The 12253-nt window shown below is 36.0% G+C and overlaps 1 protein-coding gene across 1 annotated transcript; it reads right to left on the bottom strand.

Moving 5' to 3' along the window:
- Positions 1–238: 238 nt before the first annotated feature.
- On the bottom strand, positions 239–7252 carry rfc4 (replication factor C (activator 1) 4). The gene is made up of 11 exons (XM_033964914.2): positions 7059–7252; positions 6437–6579; positions 6251–6329; positions 5632–5711; positions 5403–5522; positions 4692–4835; positions 2442–2562; positions 1937–2062; positions 1784–1864; positions 1070–1183; positions 239–450 (listed from the first exon to the last, which is right to left on the bottom strand). Exons 2-11 carry the CDS (start codon positions 6550–6552, stop codon positions 355–357), a joined length of 1077 nt encoding a protein of 358 aa, XP_033820805.1. The 5' UTR covers positions 6553–6579; positions 7059–7252; the 3' UTR covers positions 239–354.
- Between the last annotated feature and the right edge of the window lie 5001 nt (positions 7253–12253).

Below are 12253 nucleotides of genomic sequence, written 5' to 3'. Positions count from 1 at the left end.
CGTTTAAAATAGTTCCACGCCTTGTTTACTTCAAGAAGGGCAGGAAAGGCCAAAGAACCTTATGCAGCCCTAACTCTGTCCATTTAAGATGGAAATGGTTTTTACCTTGAATTATGCATGATGAAAACACATCGACTTAACAATACATTATTTATTGCCTACAAAAGGTGAGGAAATGTACAAAAACATGTTACCAAGCAGCACATCCAAATGTGTAACATTAATTAAGAGAGAGTCGTTTATTCGTCCATTAAAATCTGTACATTCTATTGAACTCTAATCCTTTGGTAAGGCCAGTAGTTCAGCATGTTGTTATTGTGGTTGTTGGGGTCGATAGAACTGCATACATTTGCTTTAGTTATTCTTTTCAGCTTGTTCCATGATGACAGAACACAGGCTCAGCATCTGCAGGTACTCATCTGCTCCATCTGCCAGGCACTTATCCACCACCTGAGTGAGGAATAAAAGACATTTAATAGTCAAGCCTTTCACGTAACATCAAGTCGCAGCACTGCTATTCTCGTTAAAACTACTAAAGGGCAATAATGTTCACGAAATGTGTTAAGATTTCAGGAAACATTTCAGATGATTAAGGCACACTTGCCAAACTAACCAAGCTTTTTTTTCTCTTTCTTTTGCATATTTACCATTTTATCACAGTAAACACTATTATTGTTTATTGTACCATCCCTACCTGGAAATGACACACTCTAAAATGAGTCCAAAAAATGCAGATGATAATTTGTTCGCATATGGCACTGCTTCATGGACATTACACACATGTAAAAAGCAGTAGTCTTGTATGTGGCTCTTTGATATAAAAAGTAGTTCAGTAGTTTCATTGTAAACTTGGTTCTTGATCCCCTTATCTTTCCTTCTTTTGGTATTGAATTAATTATTTTCTCACTTAGCAAATCATCCTGAAAAAATTGCAGCAAAATCGAAACACAAACTTTACCCAAGTACATGACGTCACATCATTATATTAATGATTATGTAAATGTATCTGTGTGTAATTATTAATACAACAGCTGTGGAGAAAACATGATCAATTTAGCAGTAGACTTACAGCCGTCTTCTCAGTGATGGCTGACTTCTGCTTGTCACTGATGTCTCGTTCTATAATGGCTTCATGGAGCTGCCCCAGGATCTGTGTAGCAGCGTAGCCCTCATCCACAATGTTCTGGAAAGTACAAAAATGCTTTTATGAATCATGAATACTAATTTTACAGTATCAATTCTTTTCCACAGATTTGTTTTATTTTCAGCAATAATAGCGAATAGAAATAAAGACTAGGGACACAGCAATCCAGCTTTTTTCATATACGTATATATTAAGTTATACATTATATATTCAGATATCTTTATATCGATACTTTGACTTTAAGGACCTGCCAATACCCAATATTAACCGATACCAATGTAGGGACGAAACATGTGTCTTATTTCCTTAAAACACAGTTAACTCACTACATAAGAGATGAAATTGTGTTATGCAACTGTTATTCATCCTTCAAATTACTACTGAAAGGCTTTGTATGAATAAAAGTTCAAACATTATGAGACGTTCTAGGCCAAAATCACCCTGTAAATAGACTTTTTACATCCTACTAAAGGGCCAATCAATATCGACTTAACCAATATTATGCAATTGCTACCCAATCCAGTTCATTTTTCAGTATCAATATATTCAGCTATTCAATACCAGTGTCAAAATCAGTTAATCCAAAATAAACACATGATAAGAGAAGAGTACAAAAAAAGAAAAAAAGGTTTTACTTACTTTGACTGCAACCTCTAGTTTCTCAAATGTTCCTTTGAAGCAGATCTCAAGCAAGTTGTCAATCATTTTCGTAGGGACCACCTAAACCAAACATTCAAAATTAGAATCATTAAATCATCAAATATTCCGTAATTTGTTATTCTAAAGCCTCACCCCTGCTATTTCAACGACAGCCTTCTCTGTGATCTCTTTGTCGGTGTTGAGGCGTGCAGCGCTCTGGAGGTACGTGATGGCTTTCCTCAAGTCTCCCTCGGACACTCTAACCAGGGCTTCAATGCTCTGTGAGGATATCGATGTTTATTTAGATTGAACTGAACCAATTTTCATTTCATATTTAACCAGCAATTCATATTTACAGCAACAAAAGTAGTTCAATGGTACACAAAACACATGTGATTAGTATACATTCTAAGTATCTTTTTATTTTGTTTTGATAAACAATGGCAGTTGAAGCCAATGTTTAAATTGTATTCTCAGGTAAATGTAAAACCGAAAGATTCATTTTTAAAGTCTGATGTATTGACTCAGGTATACTGAGCAGTGGCACCTACTTACCACTGGAGGGCAATGTTTGGTTAATTTTCTAAATAATATCGCTTAAAAATACAGGAAATGTTGGCCATTTTCGATCAGCCCTTTCAAATATACAGAGCCTCACCTCATTGGTGTATTTCAAGTTCTCTTTCTCACAAATGTCCAGCAGTCTCTGATGTTGGATCTGATTGGCTAAAGGCTTGAATCGAAATTTGGAACATCTGGAGGTCAGCGGCTCAATAATCCTATGAAGAAAAAAAAAAACAGACCAATGTAGAATGAGACAAGTTGACATTTAGACATGTCAATATGATACATAAATTGTGGGGTTCAGGTCACAACTTTGGCCTCATACATTTTAATAAATATTTGTGCTATCATTGTAGAACAGCCTTTAAACTACAGTTTCTCAAAATATAAATAATTAGCACATAACCTTTTTTTATCTGTGCCAAATGTACTACACATGAAAAAAATTACACATGGGCAAAGTCTATTTTAAAAGTTATTCATATTTATTCTTGACAGTATATTTCTTTTTAAATATATATTGACAATGTTTAGACCCAGACTCAAAACAGTTCTTAGCTGTGCATATGACTGAAAGGTTTTTATTTTGCACTTTTCTCCTTTAATGTTAATTTTATGATGATTATTTATGTTTCGATTTGTTGTATTGTGATTTTAATGTCTTTTTTGTTCTGTAAAGCACTTTGAATTACCTTGTGTATGAATTGTGCTATACAAACAAACTTGACTTACCTATATTTCTCCTGCAAGTTCTATGCCATGCATTACTGGAATTTCCCCATTGTGGGACAAATAAAGGTTCTATTATCTTATCTGTCTTTTTAAATGACAACTACTGGGATCCTAGGTTTGGTTTGATTATATTTGTATTTTTAAACCAGTAGGAGCTAGGCCTGTCATGATAACACATTTTAAAGCACGATATATTGCTACATAGAACTGTTATATAAATATAAATGATAAGCAATAATTAGCTACAGAAATGACTTTTTCCAACCCTCTACATCTCAAATATTATCGTATTACAACAAAATTATACCAAATCTCCACACTTTTAAATACATTTTGAGCCCCAAAATATATTGTTGCAGCTTTCATATATTGAACGTTCAGTCAAAATTGTAATTATCCTGACAGGCCCAGTACATTTGATATCTACCGTATTTTCCGCACTATAAGGCGCATAGAATATAAACTACTGTAGTATCTGGGGTTGTGTTACGCATCCATGAGATGGAGCTGCGCTAAAGGGAATGTCAACAAAACAGTCAGATAAGTCAGTCACTTTATTAATAGAATAAAAAAAAAAGTTCTGAAAACTTTGTTCACTCACAAAACAAGTTAATGCATCACAATATAGTAACTCTCGAAATAGTGCAACGCAATAACAATAACTCAACTTTGTTCAAACGTTAATGACCATATTCACAATATCTCCCACCCTTGTTTAAAGCGTAAAGGTCACTTTTTCAGTTCATTCCTCATTCACAAATCCGTCGAATTCTTCCTCTTCAGTGTCTGAGTTGAACAGTTGGTCGAGCTCATTCAAAGTGCCTGATTCCATCTCATCAAAATCGCCATTATCCGTGTCGCTGCTGTTGTCTTAACAGTTCAGTGACATTTCCTGCCTTCGTGAAACTCGGACCACAGTTGAGACTGATATATCAGCCCAGGCATCCGCAATCCATTGGCAGATTGTGGCGTATGTCGCCCGGCGCTGTCTCCCCGTTATCCCTATAGCGTCAGAACCTATCGTCGCCGATAGAGCGCAGTTGCGGACTTTCCAGCAGCGTAACTCCGCGCCCAGTCGTGCTCTCATGTAAATTCAAACGGCGTTTCAAAGCGGAGACATGGGGCTATCTAAATATTTTACAATCATTACGGTAATCTGCCTCTGTTGTCCTGAAGGTGACGAATGAGAGCGCGGGTGCTGCGGAGATTTTCCCAGTCATTTATTCGATGCGTAAAAGAAAAAATACGGATGGATGTGTAAAATAGAAGTAGTTGTGTGAAAAAATGCAGTAAATTCTGATACTTCGTTTAACATGATTTTTATGGCTAAAAAAGAATAAAAGTGTAGGTCTAGGTAATACTAGGCTATACTGGCCCATAGTGTGCTCAGTCCTTAAAGGGTTATTACCGCTATTACTTCGGCGATGCCTCCTGACTACGGGTGTCATAATTGACCAATATTGATCCATATATAAGGCGAATCGGATTATAAGGAGCACTGTGGGTTTTTGAGAAAATTAAAGGCTTTTAGGTGCGCCTTATAGTGCGGAAAATACGGTATTATCTTTATGCATTTTGCCCACTGCCTCCAAACGGCAGCCCTGGGACCCACCTGCTGATGTAGTTACAGATGAGGCAGAAGCGAGTGGTGCGGCTCTCCTTCTCCATGGTTCTTCTGAGCGCCGCCTGAGCTGGAGCGGTCATAGAGTCTGCCTCGTCCAGAATGATGATTTTAAAAGGAGGACAAGGCTTCCCACTGAAACAATCAATCAACATGTATATAAAAGTTAAATATATAGTCACTAATAATGGTACTCAATTTACCAAGTTGGCCAATTTACATTACAGACTAAAGCTTTCTATTTTTCCAGATGCTCATATATTATTAAGAGGTTACAGCAGGTCATTGATTTTTTTTCCCTCCCCCTGTCAATGTTGAGCCATCTGTCAGTATGCTGTAGTGATCATGCCTTTATTACTATTGGTTAATGCATCTTTTTTCCTGATCTTTTATATTACATGTCAACTTAGACTTAGCTAAAACATGGCAAGTAAAGTTGTAGATGTTTTTACAATTTTGACATTTTGATAAAAAATAAACATGTATTTGAAGCAAATACATAGTTTAATAGATTACTGTAACAATTCCAATACTGTGCAAAAATTTGACTGCTCTTACAATTTATTCTATTGTAATCTAAGTGCAGCATTTATAATATCAATGATATTAATTCGTATCCTTGGTTATTTATTTAATGGAAAGGATGAGGATAATTTTAAAGATTTGTGTATCAAATGATTACTCAAAACATTTGGTACTTACTCTGATCGAGACCCAGCCACTGTGAGCTGAGCAAAGTTCTTCACCTTCTCCCTGACCACCTGGATCCCTCTCTCATCTGAGGCATTCAGCTCTAGCACCCTCTGTCTGTACAGCTCGGGACTGCATACAAACAAAGCAGATCATGACATCTGTAACATTTTAGATTCACACAAAACCAAGACGTGAATACAAGAGTGACAGGGTAACCAAAATAACTATGTCTACCTACCCAAACAGTTCTCTTGCAGCAGCCAGGATAGTGGAGGTCTTTCCTGTTCCTGGCGGGCCGTAGAAGAGCAGGTTGGGAAGCTGCATGTGAAAGGAAATTTCTTTTTAATATAGTTTTAAGTTAGAAATCATGATCTTTACCATTGTTTAGAGCAGTGGTTCCCAAACTTTTCATTCTGAAATAAAATTTGACTTTCAAATCTGAGACAAAACTATGGATAAGGTAGTTCTACTTAATTAGAGGGCAACCACATGACATAGACGTGTTTCATCAAAGCAAATACTGAAAATGCAGTGGCTCCCACGTACCACCAGAGGCAGCCCATGTGCCACAGTACCAGAAACAGTGGTTTAAAGGGATTACAATGCAATAATCTGCCAATTGTATATAGACCATCTCAGCACAGTGACTTTTCGATTTACATCAAAAAGAGAGGTTCTTGTATACATTTTTTGTTTTATTAATTATGCTATAACTTTATTCTAGTTATGTTATACATCTCGCTTTTACATAAAATGCATCTATGTTCACAGGTAGGTCTAGGAAAAGGTATGATTAACAAAAACTAAGTAAAAACACACTAAGACTAACACTTTCAATTTCCAATGCCTGGACTCACATCTGCTCCCTCCAGAGACTTCTTGAGCACTGCGACCACCTCCTCCTGAAAGGCCACATCATCCACACATTTTGGCCTACTGGATTAAACAAAACAGTAATGATTGGAGCAATTATAAAATAATTACACAGGTAAGTTTTGTTAATAACAGCAATCTTGATTACATAGGAACTGCTGATGACTTACTATTTCTCCACCCAGGGCAGAGCCTTTGGCTTCTTCTCTCCACTGGGTCCGGCTGTTGCCTTTTCTTTCTGTGGTTTAGTGCTCTGAACAGTGGCTCCTTTTAAAAACGCGTGCATGGTTCTTTTTGATCACACTTATAACAACTAATGATCAGAGACAAGGAAAATACAATTTTAGTAATTGAACAACCCAAGAAGAAACTAAATAATACTACAATGCTTTGCTATTGTAAGCCGTTTATATATTTGATGGTTTCTATTCACTGCATTCACTAAAATTGCTTTTATAGTGGCACATCTTACCACTGAATCATGCAGTAATTCAAGTTCATAAAGATATATGGCTCAATTAAATATGCATGTGACTTTATAAGTAAGATGGACTAAAGTAAACAATTATATTTTATTATAATGGAGCGGGAATTCTGAAATCACATTTATAACAAGCAAGGTCGTTCTACAAAGAAAACCTTCAAAAGTTCTTGCGTTTGTAGGCGTTTTAGACTATAAATAAACGTGCAAAAACGCTAATCTTTTCTAACTTACATCTCTTTCTAATTAGAGAGTAGCAGTGGAGGCTACAAAGTTGGTAATCCTTTTGCTAACAACCGACTGACTCTTACCTTAGCTTAAAACACTTTTCCTTGTCTTTTGGACGGCGCACATTAAGTATACAATCCAGACAGTCTTTTTTGATGTGCAACGCAAAACCACGGGTGTATGTTAACAAGACATTAGGCAATAATTTGACTTTGATTTCTTAGTGAGAAGCGCACACGATTCACTCCTTTCCCGCTCTGGCCGTGCTCACTTCCGTAAACGACACGGAGGAACAGCCAATCAGAGCATAGAGATCAAACACGTGGTCCCAGACACTTCTTCTTCGGGGGTATTTACCTGTCACTCAACCTGATTTGTTTTCCTCCAGGCGAACACGTTTCTTTTATGGTATCGAGAGTTTGCACGAAGCAGGTAAAGTTGATAAATTAATTGTTTGGCATTTATATTACAACAAAACTAATGGCAAATATCTTAACTGTGATCAACGTTGAAGAAATTAAAGAAGGTAATGGATGTATGAAAATATCAAAACAACACTGCATTTTTCAAACTCTGATCGAAATTAAAGCAGATATATAGAACTTTAAAATACTTTATTATTTTGTGTTTTAAAATCGAAATATAATATCACATCTACACACAGTCTGACCTCCACACAAAGGTGAGTATGCATACCTATAACCTTTACAGTACAGTATATGTATACTGTACTTAATAATTACATTAATAATCTGCTGAGTGATGTTGTCATGATACTAAAATCTTAAACTTGTTTTTTATAATTGCAAATAGGCTTGATACCCAACACCAATTGTGACCAAAATTAATTAAATCTTTATTTATTTATTTTTTAAATACAACAATAGAATGCAACTGTCAACACAAACTAGTTGTAGTTTCTTTCATATTACCATGTGGTCTTAAGATAGTTGTAATATAGATCAAAAAGCAATCTAAAAATATTCAGAAAAGGTCCACCTCTGTCATATTTCTGTATTATATTTTGTTATATATATTTATTATATTTTTGTATCAATTCCTGCACAAATTAGTCTAGCTTTGATATTAATTTTAGTGTCAGTTAAAACGTGGGTATCCGTTTCTACAATCAATTTTTTTTTTTTTTTAAATAATATATGATACTGACATATAGTCTTATAGGAAAGACCACTATTTTCCACAATACAAATACATTTGTTTGTATTTTTTTTTCTTTCTAACAACACAGTCATATTTTTAGAAGAGAAGTGGCCTATATTAACAGTGCACTGACATCTCCAGCTGCTCCTATGCCGCGCCGGTGTTTTCATGTGGCTGTAATTGGCTGCGAACCAGAGATAAAATGAGCATGAGCACAGATGTCCAATATGTGCATCTCCCCAATAGTGTCCCAGGCCGAATCCCAGGGGCCATAACGCACTCACGGGACAGAGAGAAGGAGAGGAGAGAGGAAAGGGGAGGGGGGACCATGTTCTGTCTCGAGTTCAGATGCATCAAAACATGGAGGTGGATCAGACTTGGAGGATCAGGGAGGAAGATGGAGGCATGACAAATGAGGTGTGAAAGAACTGATTTGCTTTGTCTGGGGAAGATGAGGTTGGTAACAAAGGCTGTGTCTGTCAAATGTAGGCAAAATAGTATGATAATTTTGCTATGTGTGACAATAACTTACTTACTAACCAGCAAATCGGTGAACTCTAGTGTGCCTCAAAAAATGTTCAAAGACTTAACAAAATCACAAGGGGATTTAATCAAATAATTTACCACAAATGTCATTTTCAGCGTTAAATCGAAGTACTTTCTTTTATACTACAATGCGCTCTTGTATCTGTGTAAACCCTCAGTCATTCAGATAGGTTCCATTGTGGTCCATGAGCGTATACTAGTCTGTGTGGTCTTATACTTATTCTGATACAGCTCTAAAGCTATTTAGGTTCATTTCTGTTCTGGTATGATTTAGTGGTGGTGTACTTTTCAACCAAAATAGTGTGCGGCAACTTCAAAAAGATTGACAAACACTGGTCTACATTCTACAAGATAATATTGGTAATTAAAATGTACACCAAATTTTAATATCTACTTGTGCATCGTCTATAATAAGAAATTCTCAGTGGGCTGCAAATAGAACATAAATTGACCGTGTAATCTTCCAAACAAGGATATAACATTATGTTTTCACACTTTTTTGTTTAATTTAACATTCATTCAAAATTGTGTGATTTTCAAGATATTTTGCCTTTAGAGCATCATTTACTAGCTATAGTGTGATTTTTATTCTTAGCAACTTAGCATCCCTTTAAGTCCACTCCTGTATAATACAGTCTCCTTGTTTTCCTCCACAAACCTCTCCCCCTCCCTCTCCACCCCGCTCCCCTGTGCCCCGGGCAGGTACGGTACTGCTCTCTGATTGGTCGGCTCCATCTGTGACTCAGCTCCTTCATCACAGTCTTCATCACACGACGCGCCTCTGTGGAACAGACTGGAATTACTGCTTTTTGCAGCTTATGGAATATATATGTTTATTTTTTTATTTATTTATTATAGGAAGAAGTGCTATGGATGAAGAAGAGACTGGCAAACACTCACTTATTTTTAATGATTTAACAACAACGTAAGTAGCTATTGTGTCTGTGTTGACGTATAGCTCCATATGACATGGCTAATTGTCTTTGTTGATACATGCTTTATTTCATTAGTTTTGTTTTTTAGGATGATAAATTATGGCTGTGGTTGTAGTAAAATTAATATATAGAATTCAATATTCAGTTGTGATGTGATATTTTTAGTTAATTCTAAAACAAAACTATTAGCCTACATTTAAATAATAAACAACCTATTTATATTAGCAAAAAATTCTTAGTTAGCATATTGGCAATTATCTTACATTTCTGAAAAATAAATGTTTAGGTTACAAACATTTAAATGCATTATATATTCAGTTCAGTAAGAAGTGCTCATTATTTATTAACTAGAATAACTGTATTGATCCATATGAAAGAGATAGCTATTAGATACATAGTAGCACAAATAATAAAAATACATTAAAATACACTGGTAAAGAGCAAATAAATTATATATATTTTTAAATAAAACTAAAATAAGTGACAAAAATATTGCAAAATAGGAATCAGTATGCGTGATTCGTATCACATTTACAAAATATATTAGCTAACTATGAACTGATAATACAACTGGAAATCTTAAACCCTTATTTTGTTTGTATTGTATTAGACCCATCTAAACCAGGAAACCACCTCGTATCCAAAACAAGGAAGAGCTCCCCTCTCTGTAGCAGACGGTAGGGACCGCGACGGAGGGTGTGTGGCCTGTCTACAAAGTGGGCGGGGCTTACCGGAGGAGAGGAAGAGAAGAGAGAGAGTGCATGTTCGACGGATGCGGTCTCCTCCCTGCGCTCCCTGAGATGCTGCTGTGGCTTAGGCAGGACGAGATGTCTGTTCAGGAGCTGCTACAGAGAGTCCAGTGTGTCATCACTCATGTCGGTGAGTCAGAAAATCTATTATTGGCTTATAAACAAGAAGATGATTGAAGAAGGGATGCTCTGGTTGTGAAATGGAGGAGGTTTATGTGAAAAGAGAAGGATGCTGGTTGGAAAGATGGTGGCTAGTGGTGCGGTCGTCCCATTGAGGTGTAATTGGATTGAATGCACTTTGTGGAATGGAAGGGTTAAACTGTACTGACTATTTATAAGCAATTTATCATGTATTTGTCTATGCATTTTATACTTAAATGATGAATACATACTCATTCCTCTAATGTGGGAATAGGCATTTTTTGTTAAGTTTATATGCTGTTTATTTTTAAAACAAAAAGGTTTCATAAATGTTGCTTAGTTTTCTTAATTTCTTGTCAGGAATGTGTGAAGAATGTGAAAATAGTATATAGCAAACTTGGCAAAATATTGTCATTACCTTGAATTTAGATTGTTAGATTTAATATCAGATCTGAGTGATTACTGGAAGTTTTCATTCAAGATTTAGTTTTTATAAAATTTCCGATCCTGCAAAAGCACATTTATAGACAGAAAAGAGAATTGTCTATTGTTTCAGTTCTAATTTCTAATAAAATGGCTGGGTTTGCAAGTACAAGGATGTAGGGCATTGAAGGAAAAACTGGTTTGTTATCGTAGTTTAAGTATGTGGATGAATGTGTAGAGTGTATTGGTACTATAGTTGCTTATATCAATGACAAATGAATGTGAGTGCGCTGGGTGTGTTCTGTAGCGTGTGGGAGGCGGGGAACCTCATACAGGGAATGCAGAAGGATGCTACGGGCGCATGAGGAAAAGACGCTAAAGCTAATGGTTTCACAGCATGATGGCATAAGTATGGTATTTGAAAACACTAAGATGGTGTGGAAAAATCTGAATGTTTTGTACCCAAGAACCTGTTTGTAAAGAGTATAGATGATTCAGAGTTTTTAATACTGTTTGCAAAGAACATTACTTGCTAAATAACTCGTACAGTTTTAAAAAAGGTACTACAATCACCACTGAATCTGCGTTGCCAGTGCCTTGACCTGCATATAAAGGACACATCCCTCATGTAAAAGCTCAGAACCTCTAGAATTCAGTGAGCTGCAGAGGCTCAACTGGCAACCAAAATGAGAGACTCCTGTGAGGCTCATAAGACTCTGTGATTGGATAATAATCTGATCAGAATCATCACACCAAATTACAAAAACAACTTGGCGATCATGTTCAATGTTTTTTTTTTCTTCCAGCATTACAGTTGTACCTTTAATTGTAATAAAATAGGAACAGACTAGTCGGCAAATTGGAAAAAAAAGATTACATGACTGGCCTGTCCCCTATTCTGTACTCCTTATATATATTATTCTTGATGAAAAACAGTATAAACATGGCTCCAGTGCTTTTTGCTTATTGCTGATACAATTCTAGACTGATCTATGGGAATAGTGTTGTAATGATGTTTCTTTTCATTGTTTTTTATCAAACATGGTACTATTTGTCAAACCTGGACTGCTGACGAATCTATTTCTTATAATGTATTGGTCTTAAAACTGTCTGAGCCCTATATGCCAATTGGTCTATTTCCTGGGCACTTAAGACCAGACAGACTGAAACATCCCATTTGTCAATTACCTTTTGGTGTTTAAAATCAATGGTTTTGTCTTATCTCGCCCTTGCAAAGTATAGCTCCTCGCTTTGATTAATTACGTAGGTGGAAATGGGAAGAAAATTCTCTAATCAATACATTATAATAGGGATATATTTATG

This window comes from Periophthalmus magnuspinnatus, chromosome 4 (assembly GCF_009829125.3).
Source record: "Periophthalmus magnuspinnatus isolate fPerMag1 chromosome 4, fPerMag1.2.pri, whole genome shotgun sequence".
NCBI lineage: Eukaryota > Metazoa > Chordata > Actinopteri > Gobiiformes > Gobiidae > Periophthalmus > Periophthalmus magnuspinnatus.
Note: the sequence above shows the minus strand (reverse complement) of the source record. Positions and strands in the feature narration are given on the sequence as shown.